The 26,648-nt window shown below is 43.5% G+C and overlaps 1 protein-coding gene across 4 annotated transcripts in view; it reads right to left on the bottom strand.

Moving 5' to 3' along the window:
- TSHZ3 (teashirt zinc finger homeobox 3) overlaps positions 1-26,648 on the bottom strand; it is a 74,579-nt gene that overhangs the window by 36,737 nt on the left and 11,194 nt on the right. The window contains exons 1-2 of one of the 4 annotated variants that reach the window (XM_072346826.1): positions 25,900-26,134; positions 23,881-24,140 (exon numbers count right to left, since the gene is read on the bottom strand). The exons of 2 other annotated variants lie outside the window; for them this stretch is intronic. In XM_072346826.1, the coding sequence (XP_072202927.1) occupies positions 23,881-23,920 (40 nt within the window). In that variant the 5' untranslated portion in view covers positions 23,921-24,140; positions 25,900-26,134. Of the gene's footprint in view, positions 1-23,880; positions 24,550-25,899; positions 26,135-26,648 lie in introns of those variants that run through there. One more of the 4 variants, XM_072346825.1, reaches the window with a different exon arrangement.

Raw genomic sequence — 26,648 nt, 5'->3', positions numbered from 1 at the left:
ACTTTATTACAGAACTACTAATATCTTGATGCTGTCACTGCGAGAAACCAAGGTAGAACAGATTCATTTGGCTGAACAGTGGATGCAGCTTGATACAAATGATTAATACTTGGCAAATCCCCTCTACTTGGCTTGTCACCAGCAAACTCGCTATACTTCCTCCCCAGCCCTCCATTGTACTTTATGTAATGACAGACCAGTTTCCAAGATGAGATGAAGCTCCTATGTCCACATCAAACACACTGAACCCTCACAAGAAGAAAGCTGAACTGCCAGCTCAGCTACAGCAGCACAGGGCAGCTCGGCTCTGCAGCAGACACCCAGCCCTGCGCCTGAAACACATTGAGCATCTCTGTCCCACTAACAGTCCATTCTAGGGCTTGAGCCACATTGTAGGAATGTTCACAAAGTACAGACGATTTTTGTTGTTGTTGTCAAAAAAAAAAAAAAAAAGAAGCCCATCAGCCACACCGAGCAGATAACCAATACCTTGTAGTACTGCTTTTACATAACGCCAGCAAAATCCCAAGCGTAACAATCGAGAGAGCAATAAAGCACAACTGTCCCATAATATTCCTGGAGAGTGCAAGTGTGAGACACAGAACTACAAGACTCTCAAGCTGCATCACACACCCCAGAAATGAGGAACGGAGGCACGGAGCCAAGTTGAGCTGAGGACGGGAAGGGCAGCACGGCTGCTTTCCATCTGACCTGCTGCCTACCTGCCTGCAGCCGCCGCGAGGGCTGGCAGATGATTCCACCCCCCGGTCCTGAGCTCACCATCAAGTGTCAGCAGGAGATGGAGTAACTTTAATAACTCCTGTTCTGCACATTCAGAATAAAGGAAGCTAAGTGTTACCTGATGTGCGTAGAGAGGTTCCCTTTCAGATAAGCAGCAGCACATTGCTGCACATCCTTCTTTTTTAGAACACATAATTCTGTAATTATTTACACAGAAATACTTTTTAGCGCCTGCACATAACAATTCAATGCTCAAGTTGGTGACAAAGTTCTTACAAAAACCGTATTAACTCCACAAATGTTTATCTTTAATCTACAAATAACTACATTTGGAGAAAATGAAATGCTGCCTTTTCACCATTAAATTATGCAAGACTTGCAATCTTTGTGAGTAAATTTGTCGCAATGAAAATGGACATCTTGGTATGAATTACAAAGGACTGGAAAATCTGAAGTAGAAATAAGCCACCAAAAAACTAAGAGAAGAAATATTACAGGAACCAGTGTGTCAACCCTAATTGTGTAATTACTTTTTGGCTTGGTCATATAAGCTAGAAGCAAGGAACAAGAGACAATGGTAATTTCATACTGCTGAAATGAAGGTGTCAAACTGTCTTGTATGCTCTGTGTGCTCTAAGCTAAAGTTTACATTTATATCATGTTACTTCAATTACAATCTTAAAAGAGACTTCAATACTTCAGCTGCATTAGGCCACTATTCATAAATGTTAAACACACGCACTGCCAGTTGTTTGCGTAAACACGTCTTCATATATGTGCTTGTTATTGCAATTCTGCAGCACAGATTTGTTTGAGAAACATTTTTACACATAAGCTTACATTTTTAATACATGTTCTGGACTTGTATTATTCTATTACTTTTCCTGAGGAAATCAGAAGATGCACCGATGTCATTTGGTTCACATCTGCAGCAATGTGAGCCACAATACAGCCGGGGAACACTTCTGGGCCTGTTTCTGTTTCTGCCCAGCTCACCAGCAGTGCTCTAATCCCAGCGATAACCTCATTTACAAGAAGCCACCCCATGTAAACACGCCAAATTTTGCCTCTAATGCGATCTGTTCTAAGTCAGAGCAGAGGGAAGAACACAATCAAAAGCCTGCCCTGTGCTCTCTCCATCCCTGACCTCCAGTTTACACTGCAGTTCTTACACTTCTGCGCTAAATGGGGAGATGTGAATCTGCGCCGTTCCCATACCATCCAACAGGACAAGTCATTAGCTGTCTTTTTCAAACGCAGCCCAAAGCAATCTTTATGCTACTGCACATTATTGTCACTTTATTTTATAACTTATTTGTTTTCATTTCTTCAATTTCTCTCTTCTGGGATTGACTCTTGGTACAGTACTGACAGATGTGTGTTAGAAGAGCTAACTTTATTCCTTGCTAGACAGACAGAAATCAATGAAACAAAGACTGCTAGAAAGTAAATAATCGGAATAGAGCACATAAGTGAAACAAATGTTAAAAACAGAAAATGAGCATTTGTGGAGCAAGCACCTGTGTGAATACTCAAAACCACACGTGAGTATTACCGTCATCTCAAATAAGTATCATAACACTTCTGCTTTAAGCCACATTATCATATGTTTTATAGGTGGTGCACAGTTTGCTGCAGCTCACTTTAGGAAAGTTTTTAAACATTTTAATGGGACGCTGTCAAATGCTTTACTTATGCACAGAACCGCGTTCAGACTCACAGGAAGAAAAAAAATGCTATAAATAATATATGCTACAAAATTACTTAATATGTCTTTTTACACTCGAATAAGGCTAGTTAATATCAGAGCTACTTGCAAGTCTAAAGTTCATAGGGTTGGTTTTTTTTCTGACTGTTTCTCAACTGAATTGGGCTTCTGGTGGCATAACTGAGGGTGGGGGGAAATTAGTATTTAAGGGAAGAAGTAAGAAGTTTGTCTGCGATGCAGCAATGACCAAAAGGCTCTTTACAAGGTTATTATATATATTATATATTATTATATAATATATATTATATATATATTATTAGGATTACTGCCAGGACAATGGCAAACTAAATGGCAGACTTAAAACAGGAAGCAAAGGTGGTTTCTGTTCTAACAAATTACACAAGTTCTGTTAAAAACTATCGCGCTTATGTATATATATGAGTAGATATTATACACTGCATAAGGAGAGAGATCATTCTATCACCACACAGGAATTAAGCTTCTTGCTATATGCATGCATAAAGAACAGCAGTGTATTTATCTGTAATGTCCAGTAAGTGTTGTTTCTAGAGGAGAAAGCCCTGTGCAACAACCATACGAGTAGTCCAGTCTCAGCACAGTCAGTGCAGTGTCTGATAAATAATGACCATAGCAATTATCTGCAACATATATACACAAGTAATAAGAAAAATCCCAGGAAATATTTTTTCCTGAAATTGTCTCCAGTTGAATGTAACATTATGCCACAATTAACTAAAGATTGTTTAAATGAGCAAAAATTATCACTAAATCTATGCAAATATCTGAAAATAAATAAATAAATAAAAATCAATTCCTACGTGGGATACATTTGATTTTTAGCATTACAGGCTTAAATGTAGATCTTCATGGAGAGTAAAGACAGATTTTGAACTGAGACTTAGATGCAAACAGCAAAACAAAAAGTAAATTGTAAACTAGAATCACCCACACATCAGTGCTTAATTGCACTGCACGCGCAAGCATTAATTCTCAGAATTCTCCTGTGAGATACTCTCCTTGCACACCATTTTGTAGTTTGAAAAGTAAACCATACAAAAATGTTACTATGCTGAGAACACAGAAATTCCTAGCTTGTAACACTCTGTTTTTACACCTCTTCTCAAAAGTGCAATCACTCACATTACCAAAAAGGACACCAAAACAGGAATGTTCACAATCTCCCTACTTACTACAAAAACTCAGATGTTCTAAGCCTTGCCCATGAGGCAAGCTGCACAGCTGTGAGTTCCACAAGCAAATCAGCCACTGACTGAAGCTATCCCTAGCAATGCAACAATGACATGGTACCACTGTTCCGGTACTTGTGCTTGGATACAGGTGAAGATTCCCTCTTGCAGACTCCTTCAGTACTGTGGGATAAATAAAAACCTCTGCAACACTAAAATATAACTTTCGTTTGCAGTTTTATTTATCTCAGGAAAAAGACAGCGAAACATTGCCTGGTATTTTTGATGACCCCAGCCTCCTCTGGCTTGCAACTTAACAGATCCACTAACATTAAGTCACACTAAGAACTGCATGTTCTGAATCCACCACATGTTTAAGAAAGACATAAAGTAAATTTGCATGAGAATTAATATGAATGACATCAACAAGTTTGAAAGACTGCTGAGAGGGAACTATGTATTTCACTGAGTGCCACAACGCTCATCCACTTCACTTCATAAAATATATGTTGGCACATCATTACCACAGTACACAAACTTGCGCCAGATTTATTAACATATATAAGGAACCTAATCTCTCACTGCAATTCTTTTTTCCTGGAAAAAAAAAAACAAACATGTGTATAAGAAGCTCTGTTGAACCATGCACTCAGTCTAGCTTCAATGCGTGAATTCCAGTTCTATGTTTACAAGTTTTGGTTCCATTAAAGACACATGAGAAATAAATGTGTAACTATGTACGGTGCATAGCACTATCTAAACTTCAAAATATCAGCATTTACCAGATGCTTCTGACTGAAGGCAGGTCTTGTGAAATTATTTTTTACTAAGCAGCCCCTAGAAAATAGGAGAAACTAAAATTCAAAGAACATATTTGTGAACATTTGTTAATGCAAACAGTTTGAACATACACAGACACACACAAAGTGTGCCTATGCCTGCTTTCAGGCTAAACAAGATAATACAGCATTCCAAATATCAGAGATTTAGGTGACAATCTAAAGCTGCACCCTCGTAAAGGGATTTTATAATGGCGCTGCTGACAGACTTGAGATGCCATTGGAGGGTACAGCCACAACAAAGCTTTAAGGGAATATCTGTTAAAAGTATTCTCATGTTCTACAATTGGTGGGTTTTGGTTTGCTGTCAAATTAAAGACAGCATCTTTTTTATATTTCATAGCTCATAATAGCTTGTTCATCTTTTTTCTGCCTTTGTCACTGATACTTCATGTCTGCCTTGATCTTATTTTTAATGTAATTTACATATGTACAAGCACCAAAGGATTACAGTAATAATAATAATACAGTGTAGGATGGCTAAAATGCATCTTCAAACTTCAAGACTGCAGCTGTAATTGATGCCCCCTCCGTCTTCGGTTGCCATGTTTTGTCATAATAAGCAGAAGTAAAGAAAAAACCCTGATGAAGATGCATTTTGAGACAATGTCAGCTATTGAACACAGAGGCCAAAAATTACTTGTCGTTTTCAGAGTCCTAGCTTGCTTTAGCGTTACTCACCCTGCAGCAGCCAAATATATCAGGTACAATGCAGCCAGCACATAACTGCCTTCGAGCATGCAGACTGTTCCTAGTAAATCCCAATGTTTTACTGATTTTAATAGAATGCCCACTTTAAATACCAGTGCAGGATCACCGCCAAGCAAAGGGAAAAATCTACAGCAAAAATTACATATTTTCTAGGGTTCTCCTGCAAAGTTCATTTACAGAAATTGGAAACAACCTTGACGCTTATAAAAACTATCCTCCTCTATTCTCCTTCAGAAGTACCCAGAAAACAGAGAGCATTTTTTCATACACAAGAATGTGTAAAAATCACTGATTCAGTACTAAACTATCTCCAAAAGATAAGAACATCTGTAGCATTCTAATGCTACAGCCTAAACACTCAGCAATGGGCCTTGCTCCTTCAGTTCTCAGTGATAATGGACAATGTGTGCCTCCTGACAATATAATCATTATAAACTTTATTATTACACTTGGTATTTCAGGAGATGTCTGGCAGCCTATTGCTGAGATACAGCATAGCGGACAGTTCTCCCACACGTTTTATGGATAGTTACTGGATTCCAGTATAACCTAACCTGTTAATGTTTCTGGAATGTATAAACACTGTTAACTGCTAAATTCCTTGTATCAACATTTCAGAAATAACTATTATGTAAGTTCGTTGCTAACTGTTGAGAAAGATTTGGATTTATTGAAGTTTCACCATGGGATGAAAATCAAGATCAAAATTTTTAGGGAGACATGACACATCATCCATAGGAAGATGTAATTCTGTGCAAAAACACTGAGGATGAGGACCGTGTTTTACAAATAGGTTCAATGGCCAAATGTTGGCAGTGCAGTTACCTATCAATACACACCCTTGACTGCCATAATATTTTCTATCTGCAAGTTAGAACAATTACAAATATTAGCAAAATATTAACAATTTTTTTCTTGGCATCATTTATAATTGTTTAATTATTCTGAAATAAATTAAAAACTTCCACCAGATTGAATGACATCAAACAAAATGTTGGTAACTGGTCCAGTCATTAGTATTATCCATCCTAAGAAAAACAACCATTTAGCATCTATTTCAAATACTTCAAAGACTCTTAAGCACTTAAACGTACAAAAAAAAAAAAAAAAAAAAAAAAAAAAAAAAAAAAAAGAATAATAAATATATTTATATATCATTGACAAGATGCTTTTTGAAAATCTAACCAAGAGGGGTGCACCAGAGTCTACATTACATCAGCAGTGAGTGCTCACTTAGCATGAAGTTACTGGGTAACACGAGGCAAGTTCCCTACTCTGACATCACAGGTCTCAGTGAAAGCCCACTGATAGCAGTCTGTAAAAGAATGCTGTTTGAATTCAGCAGGCTTTCAGTGGGTCTTAGCAAGAGCAAAGACCAAAGTGCCAGCTCCTGATTTCCTCCTAAGGATAGTCCATAGCAGCACAAGCTGCTCCACGCCTTGACTTCAGGCAGCCAACAACTCAGGCCATAGAATGCCTTGAAGTTAAATAATCTACAGACTCTCTGGTCCATACCATTTAAGACCATTTTCACTACCCTTAGACTTAGCCTGCTTGAGCTACCTGTAACAGCTGCTGTAAAGCTATTTGTATTTAAGGCAACTGCTCTTGGTTCTGCTAAGCTGTTCTCAGACATGGACCACCACATGTAGACCTAGGAGAGCCAGCAGAAAGCTTTTCCCCATGGGGCTGGAGGGCAGCCTGCTGTGAGGTGCATGAAGGAACAGGGCAGTGCTGGCCCAGAACCAGAAAAACACAAATTCCTTGGGATAAGGAACATCTTTTTGAAAGCTTTGGAGGAGGACCTGAAAAGCTCATTAGCGATTTGACCAACCCCAATAATCTTTATACAGTTACAATCTGTAAACCACCCAAAAACACATGGGATAGACATCTCTGCAGGATGTCAGAGATGCTACTGAGCCAATATTATGACGGGTTTGTCCTTCCGCTGTGCTGAAGACCCACTCACGGATTTCAACCCCACTGTGCCACGCTTTCACAGCAAGCCACTTCAGCAAAGTAACCAAATGCTGCTCATCTGAATACATTCTTCCAATCCTTGCTACAAGGCATAACAGTTACCTTATCACCGATTTTAACTATTTTGTTTCCTTTTCCCAACATCCCGTAAATTAACTTCACAAAATTTCTCGAGTGCCTACAAAAAAAAAAGTTCTTGATATTACCCCTAATGCAAACAAAAACAGCTTTACTAACAAAAACCTACCACTGACTAATGTGGGGTAACAAAAGATGCTTTCTTTTGAGAAACGTTAAACACTTCGCATTTTCACAACTGAGTGTAAGTTTCAAAAGGATGATAACTTTGTTTTGCAATTTGTTTATTGCTTAATCATGAAGACCAGATTGAGTATTTGAGTCACACAATTTTGTGTTGCACACTCCTACAGCAAAAATGTGCTGTAAAATTTTATTCCTTTCTCCTTCATTCAGCTTACTGCTTGCCTGCCCGACTGCTTATTCAGCTAACCATCTCAAAATGAAACTCAATCACACTGCAAGATTTCACTACTGCTAGACTATTTTATACAGAAAATATATAAGCATGAGGAAATAATGCACCACTATTCTCATATATTACATCAGAGTATTTGCTAACTAATACAGATAGGAAGCATTTTATTGCAGGCCCAGAGCAAAAACAGAGGAAGACAAGGTATCCCGGGTAAATGATACATTTCAGCATATAAAAAACACTCCCACAGTGTTTGCTGTTTCAAGTTCTACCTTCTAATTCTCAAATACTCCTCCAACAAAATTTGCATCAAGTCAGATCAAGACAGTCCACTCTAGTTTATGTCTCTCCATTTTCAGTTATGGCAGTTACCAAAATTGATTTATTATGACTAAATAATCTAATTAATATGGCAACTGCAAGATGAATTTTGGGTTAACTACATGGCAAAATGTGTCTAGATGCAAAACAATGGCACAACATACAAGTAAATGTGAATACCATGTGAATTCAGATATTTCTATTTTGGGGACCCTACAGTAGCTCAGATCTCTACCTAACAGACTATTTTCTTTTCCATGGCATGAGTCCTTCCTCTGACTCCTCCTCAAATCCAATTCCTTTATATCCGAATTTCCCTAGGCATTAGAGTGAAAAGCAGCATGCTGCCCTGATGACTTATATCTGATTATTCTGTATCTTCAAGGCCATCTGGGCCCACTCTTGGACGATCATGTTCCATGACTTAGTCATCTTGCATCTATGAGAGTAAGTTCATTACTCTTTACCCCTGCTCCCATACCAAGGTGCATATCCTAGAAAACATGCTAGGTTTTTCATACTTTACATTGTGTAAGTACATACAAATGTATTTCATGCACAACATGGCTTAAACCCTAAAGGATGTTCACTTAGAGAACATCAGGACATCTTCCAAGCTCCAGGCTTGGCTTGCAGAAGATGTTTCTTATGCTGCTGACGAACTGAAAATTAGAGATAAGAAATATTTCTGTTTCACTGCACAGGCTTGTCAGACTGAAACCCTATAAGCACTGTGTATATCAAAAATGGAACAGCAAACTACACTGGGAGGAATAAAAAAGGCAACTAACCTTACAAATGTGGAATAAAGTGTCTGGTATCAGAAATCTTCTGAATTAAACACATATTCTCAATCCTTGAAGGAGACGATGCTCTCTAAAGACAGGGAGGAGTACTCTGAACCTCTAGCAGTAAGATAGGTAGCACTCATGGATAAAACCAAAGAGCTCTAGTGGAAGAGGGCAGAATACACAGGTGTATGCAGTGGGCAGGAGTAAGTGTTATAGGCGTATTCAGTGCAATCAAGCATAAAGTATGGTTCAGCCAAGCACGTTACCTGTATTTCCTCCAGGTATTTTTCTCAGCATCCAAATGTCATGTAACTCTGTGGTTCCTATTGAGATACTGTCCTTAACACATGGAGTTAAATACTGACAAATGCTTGATTATTGTTTGACTGTTTATTTTAAATTCCCTTTGCACATTCTTCCACCAGTTAAAGCAGAACAGTTTACTATCTGTTACGATTCTAATGTTTGACATATTCTGTCCATTTTTCACTCTATATGAACAAAAAAGCAATTTAGCTTTGGCACACACAGTACCAAGGTTTTTCCAACTTCCCAAGCCGTTTCTTTCATGGAAATGCAAAATAAACCTGTGCTTGGGGAAGGGTGAGGAAGACTAGGACAGAAAAATCCTTTCATGGAGTCCGACCTCATTCACTTGTGAATCAATAAATACTGAGAATGAGGAACATCTATTCCAACTCTTCCCATAACACACATGGAAAAGAGACTAGGAAAAATCAGAGGGAAACGACACACCTAAATTTAATGAGCAGACGGGAAGAGATTATCATGGGGAACTTTTGTCTATAATCTGCTATGAAATCACTATCAGACAAAACAATAAGTTGCCTATATTCCAACGTGCAGCCACCTGTCCATACTTCTCTTATCCAACATTTTATTGATGTCAACACTATTCATCCTCTTATTAGGATACCACTGTCACAGTTCTCCTACCAATAAATAAAACTGTGATCAGCAGATCTGAAGCACTGCAAATACTAGAAAAGGCAGTGGAGGTGCTGCTATGCGAAAAGGAGAAGCAGCAGTTTCGCAGCAAAGGGTTCTGTAGCCCTAAGCATGTTACCCTGCGTGCAGGCAAGACTACTCCACATTTATATAACACACAACAACATGCTGGAGAAAACGCTGCATGCCTACACACAACCATCTGCCTATCTGCCCTATATAGTCAGAGGGCCTATGCACCTAAGACCAAAACATACCAATAGTATGTCAAACAGAATTATTAGTTTTAGAGGAAAAACAGAATTTAACCCAATTAAAAAAATTACCTGCCAACAACTGTAGATATGGTCCTGACTTCACACAGAAGTGCTATGCTATTAGCTATGAGTAATGCCGGCTTTTTACACACAACGTATGTAGGATATTCCTAAAGCTAATGCTAACACACACTACTAAGCTTTCAGAGTGACTTTGCTATTTCTCACAAGAATTTTGTTGACCAGAAAGTTCAGGGGATTCACCAACATCAAATGTTAACCAGAGCTGCAGATGTCTCCAAGTCATCCAAGCACACTTCAGTCCCAGCTTCCTGCTACCAAGATAGGAACTGCCATAGCACTGCACAGCAGATGTGACATACCAGCACTCCAATGCTACACTGTTTCCTTCTTAGCTGTGTTCTCCTTTTCTAAGTAAACACTGGAAAGATTATTGGTGAAATAGGGAGAGCAGAAAATATGATGTAAGCTACACACACTTAGCAGAGGAGCTGCTTTTGACAGATTGCTGCAGGGAATTACGCAAAGAATAATCCAAGGAATTATCCAATGTGAAAGGGATGGGACATGCAATAATGGTGCAGAAGATTTTCATTCAGTTGTTTTTAATTCCCAATATTTCATGACATATATCAAATCATACTAATAATCAACACTGTAATTCAGTCTTGATGCTGAAAACAGTATTTCTGTTCCCCTGGCTGCACAGATTAGAAGTTTCTTTATCAGGTCCTCGCAGTAGAAGTAGTATGAAGTCAAAAAATGAATCAATAAAAAGAGCAAAAGCAGTCATCACCTCTGTTTCACTACTTACAAAACAGTCAAAAAAAACCCAACCCAACAACACTTAATGCAATCAGCAGACTTCTGTCCTCCTCTGATCAGTACGTCCACGGACACCTCATCTTCTGAACATGCACAAATGCCAAAGTACTTTTAATTTGTCTACACAAGTGCTTTGCCCAACCATCAAAAATACGACATTCCATTCTCACAGTGACCGCTCAGGGTAATGTGGCTTCAGAGACCCAGCTCTGCTCAATGGTAGCATTCCAACTGGTGCTTCTACTTTTGCTGGCAGCAGCAAAAGCTCTGCCCAGCTTTTTGCAAGCACTGGGTCCGCGATGCTTCCAACCACAAGAACGCCCCTACTTAAGCTTGTGCTGGGCCATGCTATGCTGAACCTCCTGTCAGGTAATCCAAACTCCAAGGAGATGGAAGTTGGGCTTGACAGCACCCTTTTTATCATTTCAGCTAAAAGTAGTAGGACTGCCAGGAAATCTGGTTCAGGAATCAGCTCACAAGAGTCAGTTACTCCACACTGGAAAGAAGACAGTTACTACTCAACATCTTCTGCACGCTGAACGAAGAGCACTGCTCGGGCTCACCGAGCTTCACCTGCCTTTCCAATGGCAGAGCTCACACAACTCTGATAGCTGCTGCACAGGATGGCAAATGGGACAATACACTGAAAAGGTGGCCCAGAATGAAAAGGCTGGATGAAAGCCGCAGGACCTTCCCTGGACTGACTAACCACACACTCCAGTAACTGCCAGTGAAGATAGTAATGCTGAAAGAGGCTTAGTGCAAGCATGCAAGAGATTTGTGACAGAAAGTTAGAACTCCATGTCAAGCCTTTCATGCAAACAATAAATATTACTTCTGCTCATAATCAGACTTTTCTCCAGCATCGTCTTTGAATGTTGAACCTTTTTCAATTAATTAAAAACTATGCACTGCAGAGTGCATATTTTATCAGCCCTCAGCTGCTTAAGTGTCTAGAAAAGACCAGGCAGTTTTTCTTTTTTCCAGGCAACCCAGAGCAAGTACTTGCAAGGGTCATATCTTTTTAATTATCTTTTCTCTCTTTGATTAATTATTCCGTCTGACAATAGCGTGTTTCTAATGCTATTCACCTGCCTTTGATGATTGACAACTTTTCTGTCTGATTCAAAGCAAACAGCTGCTGCCATGATTGCCTAGCAACCAGGATGTGATGGATGAGCCCCAAAGATGGATGGCTGCAATAAATCATGTCTCCAGCTATAAAACTGAAAAAAGGGATAAGAATAAAAGCGAACAAAAAACAAAACAAGGTTTCTTCCCATGAGTGCACTCAGCTCCTTACCAATTACACCTGAAATGGACTTTGTGTCTATTAATAGCAAAGTTTTCTAATCAGTAAGAATGCAATGATGCCATTTGTATCAAGGTGTGTTTACAATTGTTCCAGCAAATTGGCACTTGTACTTCAATTACCTACTGTGCTACACAAGTGCAGGGGTAGGAGATCAAAGTTTCACCTTCTGTTGCTAAAGACTTTATAGAAAATATTATGTTTGTGCAGGTTTTTCTCACGACGCTGGACTTTAATGAAGAGCATAAACTTGAATTCTTCTTACTTTTGGCAGCTGGCGAAGCGCACCAAAAGCAAGCTGAACCAAACTGGGACAAACAATAACAAACAGCAGATTTCTGAAACTCTTTTTTGTAAACTCTCTCTGCAATGTCCCTGATGGCTCTGTGAAACACGCTACAACCTAAATGCTCCACGTTGTTTATTAAATGTTGCTCTAATTCCCTTATGCTAGACAGGCATCCTGCACTCAAAGCTCACGTGACAAGCAGCATTTCAAAAATACCACCTATCTGTGCAAATTCAAGGCTGATTCAGCAAAAAGCTACCCTGGTCTAATTTTACCCACCACTCCTGTTTATGTGATTTTTGCACCATGTGCCAGGCAGGAAACATTCAATAGTTTGTCAGCTCAGAACAAGTTTAGCCAGGCCGCACACTGCACTTGCCCAGAGCCGTTTGTGTGTGAATGCCTCAGCACCTTCACTTTTGGCACTGCTTGTCGGCACAGCCGCTCTGTTGCTGGACTACCTTGCAATAATCGCCGCCTGTGCTTCCAGGTTAAGACCTAATTGCTAATATAAGGCTGCTTCCTTAATTCTTCCAGCAGGTGGGGGTGTCCTGGTTCCAGTAAAAGTGCTTCAAAAAGGGAAGCGACTGCCCTTGCTATCTGTGCGGGAAGGCTGCTCACCTCCAGGAGCAGTCCAGACACCTGGCAAAGAATGCTATGGTCCACAGATCTGCAGCACTGAGGGAAGAGGGTGGATGGAAAAGTAAAATGTAAACGCTGAAATAATCACATTCTAGAACTTTGTTTTCTTCGCTACTGTGAGACCAAAGCACAGCCTATTAGCGAAAGGAAGCTGAGTTGCTTTAATCTGTTCACAAGCACGTTTTACAGCATATTTTTATATTGGAACTGCCGATGTCTGACAATGCTGTGCTGGAACAGCCGCACTCCAGCTTATGTTTTAGTGTTATGTACGGCATGTAGCTGTACTCATGCAAAGACTGCCGGTATCTTTGCACGGGCCATAGCTTTGTCTACATTCTTTACAATTATTGAAATGCTCTCACTGAAAACTTAACTCTGTCTCTGCCTGCCCATCTCCCTGTTATACAAACACACACACAAGCATACCCAGAAATCCAGCCCCTAAAACAATTGTAAGGCACTCCTATAATGACTGGCTAGTATCTGGTAACAAACAATGAGAAAGCAAAGCCATCAATCAAAGGATGCACGTTGAGGCCTCCATTCTGTCCCAGCTCATCCAACTCTCAAGTTACAGCTTTACACGGCAAGTCTAAATAATATTCAAAATGATAAATGGCACTATAAGCCTGATATCCATCATCAATCTTTTTTTAAGGAACATCCATCTTCAATAATGCACGTTTGAATCATGTGAAACCAAGAGCTCCCAGATTCATTTACACAACCCCCAGCAAGCTGGTGCTGCTTGAATGATACGTGTCAGCCAGTTTTTCCCAACTGCTAAACTTAAAAATAATAAAAAAAAAGAAAACAACAACAAAAAAAAACTAACAAAGAGAGAGGGAAGACAGGAGGGTAAGATCCTGAAGGGGGGGGGCGGGATAAGAAAGGGAGCAACGTGAGGCAACCAACCAACACTAGGGAACGCACCCAACGTGAGCACGAGCGGTCCGGTCACCGCAGGCCCCGCACAGCCCCGCAGCCGCGCAGCCCCGGGCGCGCAGCCATCCCTGCGGCGCTGCCCCCGCACTGCTGGCGGGGCCGTGTGATAAATGACACGTGTCATTCTGTCAGGAGGGAAGGGTGGGTCCGTGATGGATGGCCCTGCTGAAAAGGAAATCGACTGTTTGGCACGGTGCGGCTATTCTCCGCCAGGATTTAGTTTCAGAACTCTAAAATGAAATCTACGATGTTTCAAGTGCACGGAGAGGGCAGGCCGATGGGCGGCCGGCGGAGCCGGGGCTTTGGGCTTTTTGTTTTTGCTTTTTTCTTAATGCTAGCTTTTATACATAAATATATCCTCTCTCTGCCCTTCGGATTTCAAAAAACTGTTCCAATGACTGGAAACTGGAAAAGAACATGCATATATCAAAGTCTTCAATAGTTATGATCCATGATAAAATTTAAATAGGTTGAGGTTTCTATTTTTATTTATTATTGGGGGGGGGGGGGGGGAATGGCATGCAGGCTTGACACAAAAGCAAGATAAAAATTAGCATGTTTGAAGTAATCGTCCCACAGCTTGACATCTGCATAGTAAATTTTAAAGGAAAAAAATGTGTCAGGCAGGCATGAGCTGTTCCCTCCCTCCCCCCCTCTTTCATTAGCTCACTGGCAGGGTGGCACTTCTGAACCTCATTACTGCAGGAGGATTTATGAAGCTGAACCCAATGGCAAAGAAAAGGCATCTGTCAATAATTGTAGGGAGCTGCACTCACAGCTTTGAAATCTCATTAAGTATGCAGTTATCAGGCATAAAGATCAAAAACATTACTCAACTCCGACAGAATCTTATGGAGGAACATTAATTAGCAACAGGCCTACAGTACAAAAAAAAAAAAACCAAAAAAAAAAAACCAAAAAAAAAAAAAAAAAAAACAGACTTCCTCTCACACCTGCCCAACCCACAAACCAAAAGAAACACTCCCCCTCCCTGCAGAAAAAAATAATTCCCAGCATCTGAGACTGATCAAGTACATGAAACAAGAGAGAGAGAAAAAAAATCAGTTGAGACAGTCTTGGCGGTGAAGAGAGAAAAGGAAGAAGCTGTCAAAGTTGAGAAGGATGTCAGCACTGGCCCTGATTACAAGGGCCTATACAGTTCCCAGGCCTTTTATCATCCCTGCCATCAAAAACAGACTCTGTGTCACAGATGGATGACTGATGGCTGCCAGTCTCAAACAGCCTCGCCAAGCCTCCAGGAGGCCCCTGCTGAGATCTGGCCCTCCAGCAACAGGCTTGACCTAGCAGGAAAAGGACTTCAGGCAGCAAGCCCAGTCCCAGAGATACTCAAAAACAGCACCCTGTTCTGTTCTTCCTTAGAACAATCCAGCGAGAGGTTGGTTGGGGTTTGTTTGTTCAGCTTACAGAAGTTAAATGTAATACTTCTGCTCTCCATGCTAGGACTGAGCATTATTCGAATATTACACTAGCAAAAAAATAATAATAAATCTCTCCTTTGTCCACACTAAATGGATTTTTCTAATTTTCTTTCCAGTTTAACCACGGATTTGCACATTCAATTGCTTAGAAAATACAGGAGAGTAACATATAAATTTGGGGGGAAACATACAAATTCATAGATGAAGCCGCCTCATAAAACCAAGTGACCTTTGCAGCATTAAGCATGGTGTGCAACTAACTAAGAACTATGGCCATATTAGCATTTTTTGTTTCAGAACTGGGGATATCAACCACACAGCTTAACCCACTGCACACATTTTTTTCATTTCCTCCCTATCAAAAACTGTGTTTGCAAACAATAACTCATAGCTACTTGCTAGAGAAAAAATGGGGGGGGGGAGGAACATCCTTTTCTTTTACAGTCTTTTTCCCACTTGGGACCACGCCTGAAAAACTCCCCCTCTAGTTACATGCTACCCTTCATACTTTTTATTTTTCCCATAATTTTGTACCACAAAGCAGCCTCCAGTTATACAACTCCACTTCTGCGTTATTTACTACGTACTGGATTTTAATACAGCATACCAGTTCACCTCTTATTTCATGGGATAGATGGTGATGTTTACATGTCACTTGTAGCAACGCTGAAGAGTGGCTTCTTAATGAACTACATCTTTAATGGAGTACAGTCAGAAATACGTGCGTGCTCAGATAGATAAGACAACCTGCCAGTCAGAATCTTCTCAGTATCTAAAATTCATGCATTTACTACGTTACGTGCTTTAAAGTAAATGCTACCTCTGACAAAATATGGAAGCAGAGGTTCCGTTCCAAACGAGATTTCTAAAAGAATTTTAAATAAAGTGTTACAATAAGGTGTTTACATTTTTTCCTATGCTTACCATATTACTTTTATTATGTGTAGCATCAAAGCGATTATAGCAATTACATATAACAGAATTAATTATAGAACATCCCATCATTTCTAAATACATAATGCATTAGAGGTAAGGCAAAGAAAGAAAACATCTCGACTGTAGTGACTATTGTCGGAATAATTTTTTTTCTCTGAGCATAATGGCAAAGCAGAAGTAGAAACAATGGTATAGAACAGGTAGGGTAACGTGTTTCAAACATAAACTCCAGAAACCTAAGGATGAAGGCGGGTACTGTACCTAATAGAGATGCTAACCTGCACAGAGCTGCACTAGCACAAATACCCATGTAAAACCCATTCAAGTTTTTCAATCATGAAATATGGAAACTAGCCAATTCACCTAACCCATGTGTTAGTATATAAAGACAGGAGTGTATGGGTGAAAGAGTTACAAGCCTTTACGTATGCAAAATAAATTCACTCAAAGCTTCATTAATATTAATTTAAATTCAGAACCCATTTACATTAAATTGTTCATTAAAAATTGCCTATTTTATGCAACATGCATTCCGCAAAGAACACATAAGAAACTGAAACAGAGGGCTCAATTTAATGATGGAAATATCAAAAGTAAATGAATTCGAAACATTCCAAACGAATAATAAACCAGCCCTCTCCCCTGCACTGACGTGTCCAGTTTGGCAGGAGCCTGGGAAGGGCACAAGAGCTGCCCTGCTCCCCTCTCACCAGGGCTCGCTCGGCGCCCTTCTGACCTCTGTACCACCACAGAGCCTCACGAAAAGGAGAATTATTTATGGACAGCCACCCCCATAAAAACGTTAACTAATTGCGAGCGCACTGAATCACTTCGGAACTTGTATTTATTCCAACCAATGTCAAGTTTGGCTTCGCTGCTTACAAATAATCCCTCGCATTAAAAGAATGGGAGGTGAGTGGTGAAGCAAGCTGGGAAGGAAGAGTTCTTCGTTTGGTGAACTCCCACACCAACAAATACAGTGAGCTTAGCGATTCCCAACAGCTGTTCTGAATGAAGAAGAGAGAGTCATAATTAATAACATGTGTCCTGACAGAATTAATTAATAATTTATAATTAAGTCTAAAATATGAACTTAGATTATTCTTGAGGAGTTGCACCTTCACTGTCCGCCCAAGGCAGGTAATGGAACTGGCAAAGGGCTTGCAGATATTTTATGCCCTTACGGCAACTCCTTCCCCACTCTCCCTGTGCCCCTGGGGAAAAAGCCCTTGAACATTTCCTACAAAATATCTTAAAGTTGACGCTTGCACCGAGAACTGTTTCAGTTCTGCATGCTGTCTCTCTATTGAGATGACCACAATACCTCTCAGCAGCAAGACCGGGGAAATTCAGGAGAACTAAATCTCACAGCCTCAAATTAAGCTCTACTTACTCAAATCTTACAGTTCTTTATATGGAAACGGTAACAAACAGTTTCAAGCCCTTAACAATGTTCTATCCTGCATCAGTATACTTAAGAAAACTACTACGCAGTCTCTCCTGGACTACGTTTTAAATCCTTTGAGCCATTTTTAATGCATTTTTAAAAACACCAAAATCAAGAGAAATCAACCAGATTTTTTTTCCCCCTCAGTCCTCCTGCTTTAGGTAACGACAATAAAAAATGCAACCCAGCCATTGTTTAGTGGGATTTTTAAAATTAATTTAATGTCTAACTGCAAATGCTGGAAACTAGAATTAATCTGTCTGGATAAAAAAAGGCTTACAGACATTTAAATGCATGTATCGGGACACTTTATCAACCTAACATAAAATTGTCATCTTATCTTATTATATGACTATTTTATGCATGTGTCAAAGAATTTAAAAATGAATGCCTGTCTATTCAGTCTAATTACAACTGCATATTATCTGTCTGGATGTACCAGTCCATATCATTGTTACCAAATACAATATATTGTATTCACCTTTCATTTTTAACTCGAGGCTGATAAACCACAATTTGGGCGTAACCAAATTAAAAAATAAAATAAAATAAAATAAAAACCAACAAAAAAGAAACCCACACACAGGGAAAAAAAAAATCACAGACACCTGAGGTGGATTGTTTGGTAAATGATGCTGAAGTATTGCACAGATAAGATAACCCACGATCGCTCTGGAACTGTTATTTTCGGTATTGTATCATAGCCATACACACACACACATACACACACACACTTGACAACGCAACGCTTCAGGCATCTTAATGCTTCATCTCCTAGCTGTACCTTGTAAATAGGGCTTTATTAAAATTTGACAATCGATATCTGGATTCACCAGGAAACAGTCCTGACACTGGATTAAAACATGGATTACCATACCGTAAAGCCAGTAGCTACAAGGCTTGCTCTGAAAGATAACACATAAGGTTACTTCACGTTCTGGCAAAACCTTCCTTCTCCTTCCCCATCCAGCACCATGTGTTTGCACGTTAAGTGTGCACACAGCACACTTCGAAATGTTGACACACTTCAGCCTAAAGGTGCTCTTTTCTCTACGGTTCCCACTAATCCTGGAAGCAGCACTGACAAAAAGGAACCACTCTAATCCTGCTAACTCACCCTAGCTTCACTGCATTTCCCATAACCCTGCAGCAGTCACAATTCATTCTAATCACTTTACAAAACAATCTTTAGTAAAAAGAGGAAAAATGCAGACTTGTAAGCCAATTTAAGAAATAACTGCTGATACATCAGTTATTGACTATTTCACTCCTGCTCATGATAGTGCTCAAGGCAAAACTGAGAACAAAATGACAACATCAACCGCACGCAATAAACTGTGGCCCAGGAGAGCACTGAAGCCCTAATTGACAGCTGTCAAGCTAATGGGAGAAATGGCAGCTGATTCTGGAAAATTCTGTTTTCCAGACAGATATTCAGTGGAATCTATCAGGCCTTTTTATATTTATGCCCCTTTCTCTTTTTTTCTTTTTTTTCCATCTTTTTTTTTTGCATTGTTCCTCACACTTTGCTGAAAAAAAAAAAAAGCAGCAGAGGACAGCCATAACTAATCATTTTGTCAGCTTGCTGCTAGGAAGAATCTCTGTCCAACAGAGAAATATGTGGCAGGTTTGGAGGCAAATAACGCACCAAGGGCTGACGCTGCAAGTACCTTTATAGGTAGTCTACTTTATCGCTACATTTACTTTTGGGGTATGTATGTAGTGGCAAGCAATTCCCATAAATTAGAGAAAGCATTCAACTTCCTGAACTCGGAGCTGCCTGGAAATGTGGCTGCACAACCTTCGTGCCAGCTCACAACTGTACTCCTGCAGCGCTCTCCCGGCCTCGCTTTGGAGGCGCTGATAAACTGCGAGGAGCCCTGAAGTCTGCAAGAAGTGGCAGCGCTCCGCGGATCTCAGAAAGCGCTGCCATGGATTCCACTGTTCACCCTGACCGCCTGCACCCTGTGGACATAAGCAGTGAAGTTGGCAGCAGCCTACCAAGTGTGCACGGATCTGTAGGGTTTAAACCATGCTGTATTTAAAAAAAGAAAAAAAAAGAAAAAAAAATTAAAAAAGAAAAAAAAAGAAGAAGAAAAAAAAAAAGTTTGTTTGTTTTTGCAGAGGGTTGAAACTCAGTGTCACTGTCTGGGCCTAAAAGAGCTATAATTGTTTCATTCAATAATGAAAAAAAAAAGTCAGTTTCCAACAAATCGTTAGTTTCCAGTCCCCCTTCAAAAGAGCTCAGTATGTATACAGAATATGTATTAAGTCATTTCTGTCAATAGGAAGTACATTTTCTTGATCTTTTAAATAGATAGGTTTCTAAAAAAGCTGTGAGTGAAAGCTATAATTTAAGGGCAGATAATTACTATTTGCACAAACGAGACTAGCCTCTATTAATGCAGTACCTTAGCTTTGCTAGCCAATCGTCTCTAACTAATAAATATTTTCTTCCTTCTGCCTTACATGACAGCAGCCATCGGAGCAGCAATTCTGATTGCTCCCTCGCTTTACCAGGTGTGGAAGAGCTCTGCGACGCCTGACTTCCCCCCCAAATTTATCTACGATATTCACCTGAGCCTCAGAGCAAACAAACTGAAATTATCATTTTTACAGATTCTTGATTCTCAGAGACAGCTTTAGTCTTCTACAGTGTGGTGTTAACACTTGGGCTAGACATAAAGAATTTGTGCACCTGTCTGTTATGTCTGCAAGCTCTGTGCTGCTGAGAGTTCTTTGTTGTTGTTATTCTACTCCAGACCATTAAAAGGGCCCTAATTCCTATGACATGATTATCCAGGTACCAAAGCCCATTTGTCACCTGCAGCAGAAAATTGAGTTAATGCACAACTAAAGGCAACCAGGACTGTGTAATATCAACTTGATTACATCAAACTAGCTGCAAACCTAATTCTGCTGGATGACACTGCGTGGAGCTTGTCATCTCCAATCATTAAAGCTGTCAGGAATCCATCAGGTTTACAGCTAATTAGGTGAACACTAATGAAGCTGGCAAAACAACTTTTCTTTTTTTATGGCTGAGCGGACCTTTCAGTTTGGAGAAAAAAAATTCTCGAGTATTCTCAAGGTTGCTGGGGACTGGATTTCCTGAGTTACCAATCAGCAGACATCTTTAATTCTCCCCCCTCCACCACCTTTTTTTCTCTCTCAGTACCAAGCAATCAATTTGTCATCACTCTCAGTATGCCACAAAAGCAGTCATGAACCTTATAACTCGCAGTTCTGAAGCCAAAAAGAAGGGGGGGGGAAAAAAAAAGTAAGTTTCTTCTGTCTTAAAATAAAACCCCGCGTACAGCTCACTTATTTATCTTCATGCACTTATCAACAGCATAAATGTTCTTGTTTTTTCACTCTTCTCAAATAAGTAGCCCTTCAGTCATTCTACATCCCCCATATCCATTAGGCAGAGGCATTTTGATAAAGTAAAGCCAAAGCTAGTGTATGGGAAAGAATGAAAGCACTCACTCTGCCAACTTCTGATTGACCATTAAGCTATTGATGAATGTGCCTGTCAGGAGAGAGACAATTAAATCAAATATGAAACAAAGTCGTTTTGACGGGTCATTTTGATAGAGCAAAACCATTCTTCCATCTCCTATTAGTCCTGCAGTCAAGTTTTTGTAATGAATATTTCTTAACTAACCTGTTATTTCTTTGCTGTTTTTAAGGTGTTGGGGAAAAAAAGAAAAGAAAAAAGCAAAAAACCAAAAATAATAATAATAAAAAGCAGCAACAGCTTTTGCTGCTATTAGAAAAAGTAACATTTCCAGTGTGACCAATAAAGCAGCATTTCAGTGGGAAGCAATTATACACAATACTAAATGTTTAATGTGGCTATCAAAAAGCTAAAAGTTTAAAGAGATTGCACTTCTGCTAAATATGAAAGATAGATCACACATCATGGATGATTCACTTGAGAAAGGAGGAAGAGATGGGGAGTGGAAGAGAGAGAGGAATAAAGGTACCTCGGAACACTTCTGTAGTGCAGAAGCATTCTCTCCCAGCCTATAGAAAGCCCAACGTAAAGCACTGCCGTTTGGAGGACAAGCCAAGCACTTGGGAGAGCTAGAATTCACAGAGCCAAGTTAACTTTGCAAAATAGAAATTTCCAAATGCTAGAAAAAGTTCACCTTTTTAATTCATTTGAGAAGCATCATCTATGACACGGTCGAGAAATTAAAAACGTTAAGCACTTGGCTAAGATACTATTTGCTAAATAGTATCACTATCAGACTTGCAAACTTCAGAAACTTTCTAACTGTTAGTACAGAGGTCTGGGTTGCCAGAAAGCACACTTTGCTATGCTAGAAGTACTAGATGAAGATGGTACGCCAGAAAAGAAGGGAAGTGAGGACAGCCACTCACAGTTTGGGGTGCTCCTTGCCTCTCTTGCTGCTTACTGTACTCAGAGAGCACCTCTCACAGAACTTGTCAGCAGCCCTGCTGTGCTTCCCAATGCCCCGCTCCAAGAACAGCCCACTCCTGGAGCTAAGGGCTGCAGGGCTGACTGCCTGAGGAGGCCACAAGCCCAGCCACAGCCACACCAGTGCCACCACGGCCACCAGACCCCAGCACAGACAGCAGACACCTACACAGCTGGGCTCCATGTGCAGGTATGGTGTCACCTGCGGTCCCCAGGCCTGACGGGCTGTCCTGGCCGTGTGGCACAGCCGCCACGAGTTGCACTGACAGGGAGCTGACAGGCCACGTGTGACGTCACCCAGCCTGGCGTTACCATGGCAAGTGATTTATTGATGTTTATCGGGAATGAATAGATCAAAGGCAGCCAGATGACAGGCGATCAATCAGCCATCAAATCAAGGATGGCAACAGGCCAAGGAAACCTTTTCCAGCCCACGTATCCCCAGCTAAGGATTACTGTAAAATTATGTTTGTTTGGGTTTTTGTTTTTTTTTACTCTTTTCAATTCAGCTTTTCCAGAAAATGTTCCATAAGTTGAACAGGAGTTAACATTTCTGGCAGAAGGAAAACAAAACAAACTAACAAAAAGCCTCATCAGGACAAAGCCCTAAAAAGTATTAAAAAATAAAAATACCCAACAAACCAACAACAACAACAAAAAACCAGCAACCAAGAAATGGAGGAAGTTGTAAAAGCACTATCAGAAACACTCGCCAGTCATTTGACAATGCACAGATCTCCCCCCCCCCCCCCCACCTTTTTTTTTTCCCCTTTGGTTTCCTTTGCAGCCTCTCATCTGGGCTCATAGAGAAGGAATCGATGAGATTAGCAGAGGAGTGCCCAAGGACGCGGCCGGCCCATGGCTGTGGCTCTCCGGCCCGCAGCTGCAGAGCAGCACCAGAAACACGAGCAGTGAGTAAAAGTTGGGCAGAGGACCCCACTCGGGGCGCCGAGCTCCAACTCACACCGCAGGGATCCCAAACCACCTCGTCTCTACTGCTTCATTCACACAAGCCGTACAGTTACACACATCCTATCTTCTTTTACAGTAAAATAAAAGAAAATATTTTGGCTGCCTTTCGCAAATCATCTGTCTGAGAGAGTAAGGGATGGAGAAGAATAGAAGCAAAGTAGGTGCCAAAGTACGGGCTGGAAGCGGACAGCACTGGGCTCCTTTCCCCAGAGCCGGCAGCCAGACATCCCTACGCGTGCACAGCCCTGCCTGCACCGCGGGCTGCCGGCACCCGGCGGGCTGAGTTGGGGACGCAGCAAAGTGGGTACCAAAGTAGGGACGGTGCTTCCACGCGCCCCCACCCCTGCAGCCCCAAGGCAAAAAAAAAAAAAAAAAAAAAAAAAAAAAAAAGGCAAAAAAAAAAAAAGAAAAGAAAATACCTCCTCCCCCCCCCCCCTTCACCGCCGCCGCGCCGTCAGACCGAGAGTTCCTCCGCAAAGCCGGGCGTGCAGCGTGCGAGCGGGGCCGCGGCGGGGCCGGAGGAGAGAGGCGAGCGGAGACGGCGGCTTCGTACCGTACCGTACCGCACCGTTCCGTACCTGCTGCGCGCCGGGGCGCCTGCTGCTTCCTCCTCGGCATGCTGCGGGCGGCGGGGGGGGCTGCCTCGGCGCGGGGGTGGGAAGAGTTGCTTTAGCCCCAGAGATCCGCTGCGCTGCTCCAGTCTCGGCTCGAGGGCTGGGTCGGGGATATATTTTTTGTTGCTGTGCATGCACGATGCCGAAGAGGAGGAGGAGGAGGCGGCGGCGGAGGAGGAGGAGGCGGCACAGAGGAGAGGACAGCCCTGCTGCTGCTGCTGCTGCTGCTGCTGGCAGAAGAGGGGGGAAGTTTGACAAATCGCCCCGGAGGAAGGAGGAGGGGAAGCCCCCCGAAGAGGTGCGCGGGCGGGAGGGCCGGGGAGAGCCCGCGGCGCCGCACCCCGCCCCGCGCCCTCCGCCTGCCCCGGCGCGGGGCCGCTCACGGCATGGGGCCGGCAGCGCCGGGCGACGCTCGGAGAGCTGCAGCCGGCGCTCGGCGCTCCGCGGCTCCGGGCTCGGCGCTGGAAGAGCGGCGGCGGCGGCAACAGGCGAAGCTTGAAGGGAAACGAGACGATCGCAGCGTCACTCAAACATCCCGCCCGAGGGACGCGGCGCCGCGCTCCCGCAACTCCCGGCGCGGCGCGGACCCCCCCTCCGCCGCCCAACTTCGCCGCCGCTCCGCTCGGCGCCGCCCCCCCGCCCCGCACACGCCCGCTGCGTTCCCCTCGGCCCGGCCCCCCCCGCCCCGACTCCGCCAGGTGACGGAGGCGGCCCTGCACCTCGGCCCGGCCCCGCTCCGGGGCCGCGGCTCCCACCTGGCTGGCGCCTGCGGGCGGGCGGGGCGGGGGGCGTGGGGGGGCGCGGGGAGCTGCGGCCGTCAACGGCAGCGCCTTTAGCCGCGGGGCGGCAGCGGGCAGCGCCCTCACACCGCTCCGCGGGGCGCCCGCGCGCAGGCCGCCTTCTTTTTCCTCTCTTTCCGGAGCATTTTGGGTTGTTGTTTTTTTTTTTCTTTTTTTTTTCTTTCTTTCTTTTTTTTTTTTTTTTTTGGTCCAAGTTCACTGGCAAGCCGCCACCGTGCTCCGATAGGCGAGCGGCGGCGGATCGATGCGCTGCGGGCTCGATTGGGCGCTCCTGGGCGGCGGCGGGGCCGCGCTGCGCCGGGAGGGCCGGGCCGGGCCGGGCGGGCGGCGCGGGGCTGGGATGGTGCTGGGATGGGGTGGGGGCACGGCCGGCCCCGCCGCCTCCCGCAGCCCTCGTGTATTGGCAGCAGGAGGGGAAAAAAACAGAACAAAACAAAACAAAAAACCAGTAGCAAATAGATATTTTTTTTCTAAAGTTCACGGGGAGGAATTAAAAAAAAAAAAAAAAAAAAAAAAAAGATGATCTCAGTGTTACGGTAAGATCAAAAGCACCTCCGCTCGTCCCCGCTGCTCCGCGATCGCGCTGGCTCCGAGCACCGCACGGTGCGGATGCGGCGTCCCCGCGCCCCCCGGGCTGTGCGTTCGGTGTGCGGGGCGGGGGCTGAGCGGCGGCGGTCACGGGACGGTGGTTTTAACGCGGAGCTTAGGGCGAAAAATAAACCGGCGGCGCTTGTAGTCCCCGGGAGCCTGTTACCGCTGGGAGAAACGAAACGTTTGTGGCGAACAGCGCGGCGAGCTGTCAGCGCAGCGCCCGGCTCCGTCCCGGCCGCGTCCGTGTGTCCGTGTGTCCGTGATTGCGCTGGGCCGGGCCCGCTGTCCGCCCGCGTCCCCATCGGCGCTGCCGCCCGTTCCGTTCCGGAGCGGTGACAGCGCGACGGGAGCGGGAGCCGAGCGCTGAGCTCAACTCGCGCTGCCCTCCTCCCTCCTGGAGCCAGAAATTAGGAAATTGCCCCGCAGCGCTGAGCGCAGCCCCGGGGACGCATCGCTCGGCCCTCGCAGCCTCGCTCTGCCCCTCCGAGCGCCGGTGCGGCTCATCGCGAGGAAATCGCCGGACATCACTTCGGGGCTCTGCGAGTTGCGGCTACTTTTCTCCGTCCGCCTCCCTCCCCTCGGCCCCGCTCACCTCCCCGAGCTTCCTATCACGCGCTTCGCTCTCTTAGGGCCCGGGAAGGCAGCGGGACTCGTAGGGAAAAAGTCAAACTTTGGTGAACAGCCGCCGAGGAGCCGCCCGGACCCCATACAAGCAGCTCCGCGCTCGGGGCCGGCTCAGCGGGCGCGCACACGCACACAAACACGCACACACGTGCCCAGCTCGTAGCCCGAAAGAGCCGCGGAACTGTTTGGTTGGTAACTGTACTTCCCCCCCTCCCTCCCCGGCCCCCCCTTCCCCTTCTTTTTTTAAGGAAGAAAATTCTATTGAACTTCCGATCGGACGGATTTTCAACTGGAAATGCGGAGCCCTTCACGTACATTAGCTTCTCCGTGGGTCACGGTCTATTTCAGAGAGCCGGAACCCGTAATTGTATTAAGTGTCATATTTACAAACATAACGCTTACAAAACAAACGCACAAAATCGATGACTGCACGGGCTCTATCTGCAAAGACTCCGCACACGAAGCTCGGCTCCGAGCTCGCCATTCCCGGCAGTTCCAAAGCCAGGTACCGATTATTTCCCAGTCCCACCGTCAGACGACCACCCCCGTACAGCGTCCCGCCCGCTCGGCACCGTGCCCGCCCCGAGCTCCGTCGCTGCCCCTTCCACCGCCCGTCTGCTCAGCAGCTCCCCGAACACCGCGGCGGCGGTTGAGCTGCGGGGAACCCTGCACACGGACAGCTCGGCAGCGGCCAGCAGGAATCCCCGGCTAAGTTCG

This window comes from Excalfactoria chinensis, chromosome 11, assembly GCF_039878825.1.
Source record: "Excalfactoria chinensis isolate bCotChi1 chromosome 11, bCotChi1.hap2, whole genome shotgun sequence".
NCBI classification, from domain to species: domain Eukaryota; kingdom Metazoa; phylum Chordata; class Aves; order Galliformes; family Phasianidae; genus Excalfactoria; species Excalfactoria chinensis.
The sequence above is the reverse complement of the archived record's forward strand: the minus strand, read 5'-3'. Positions and strand labels throughout refer to the sequence as shown.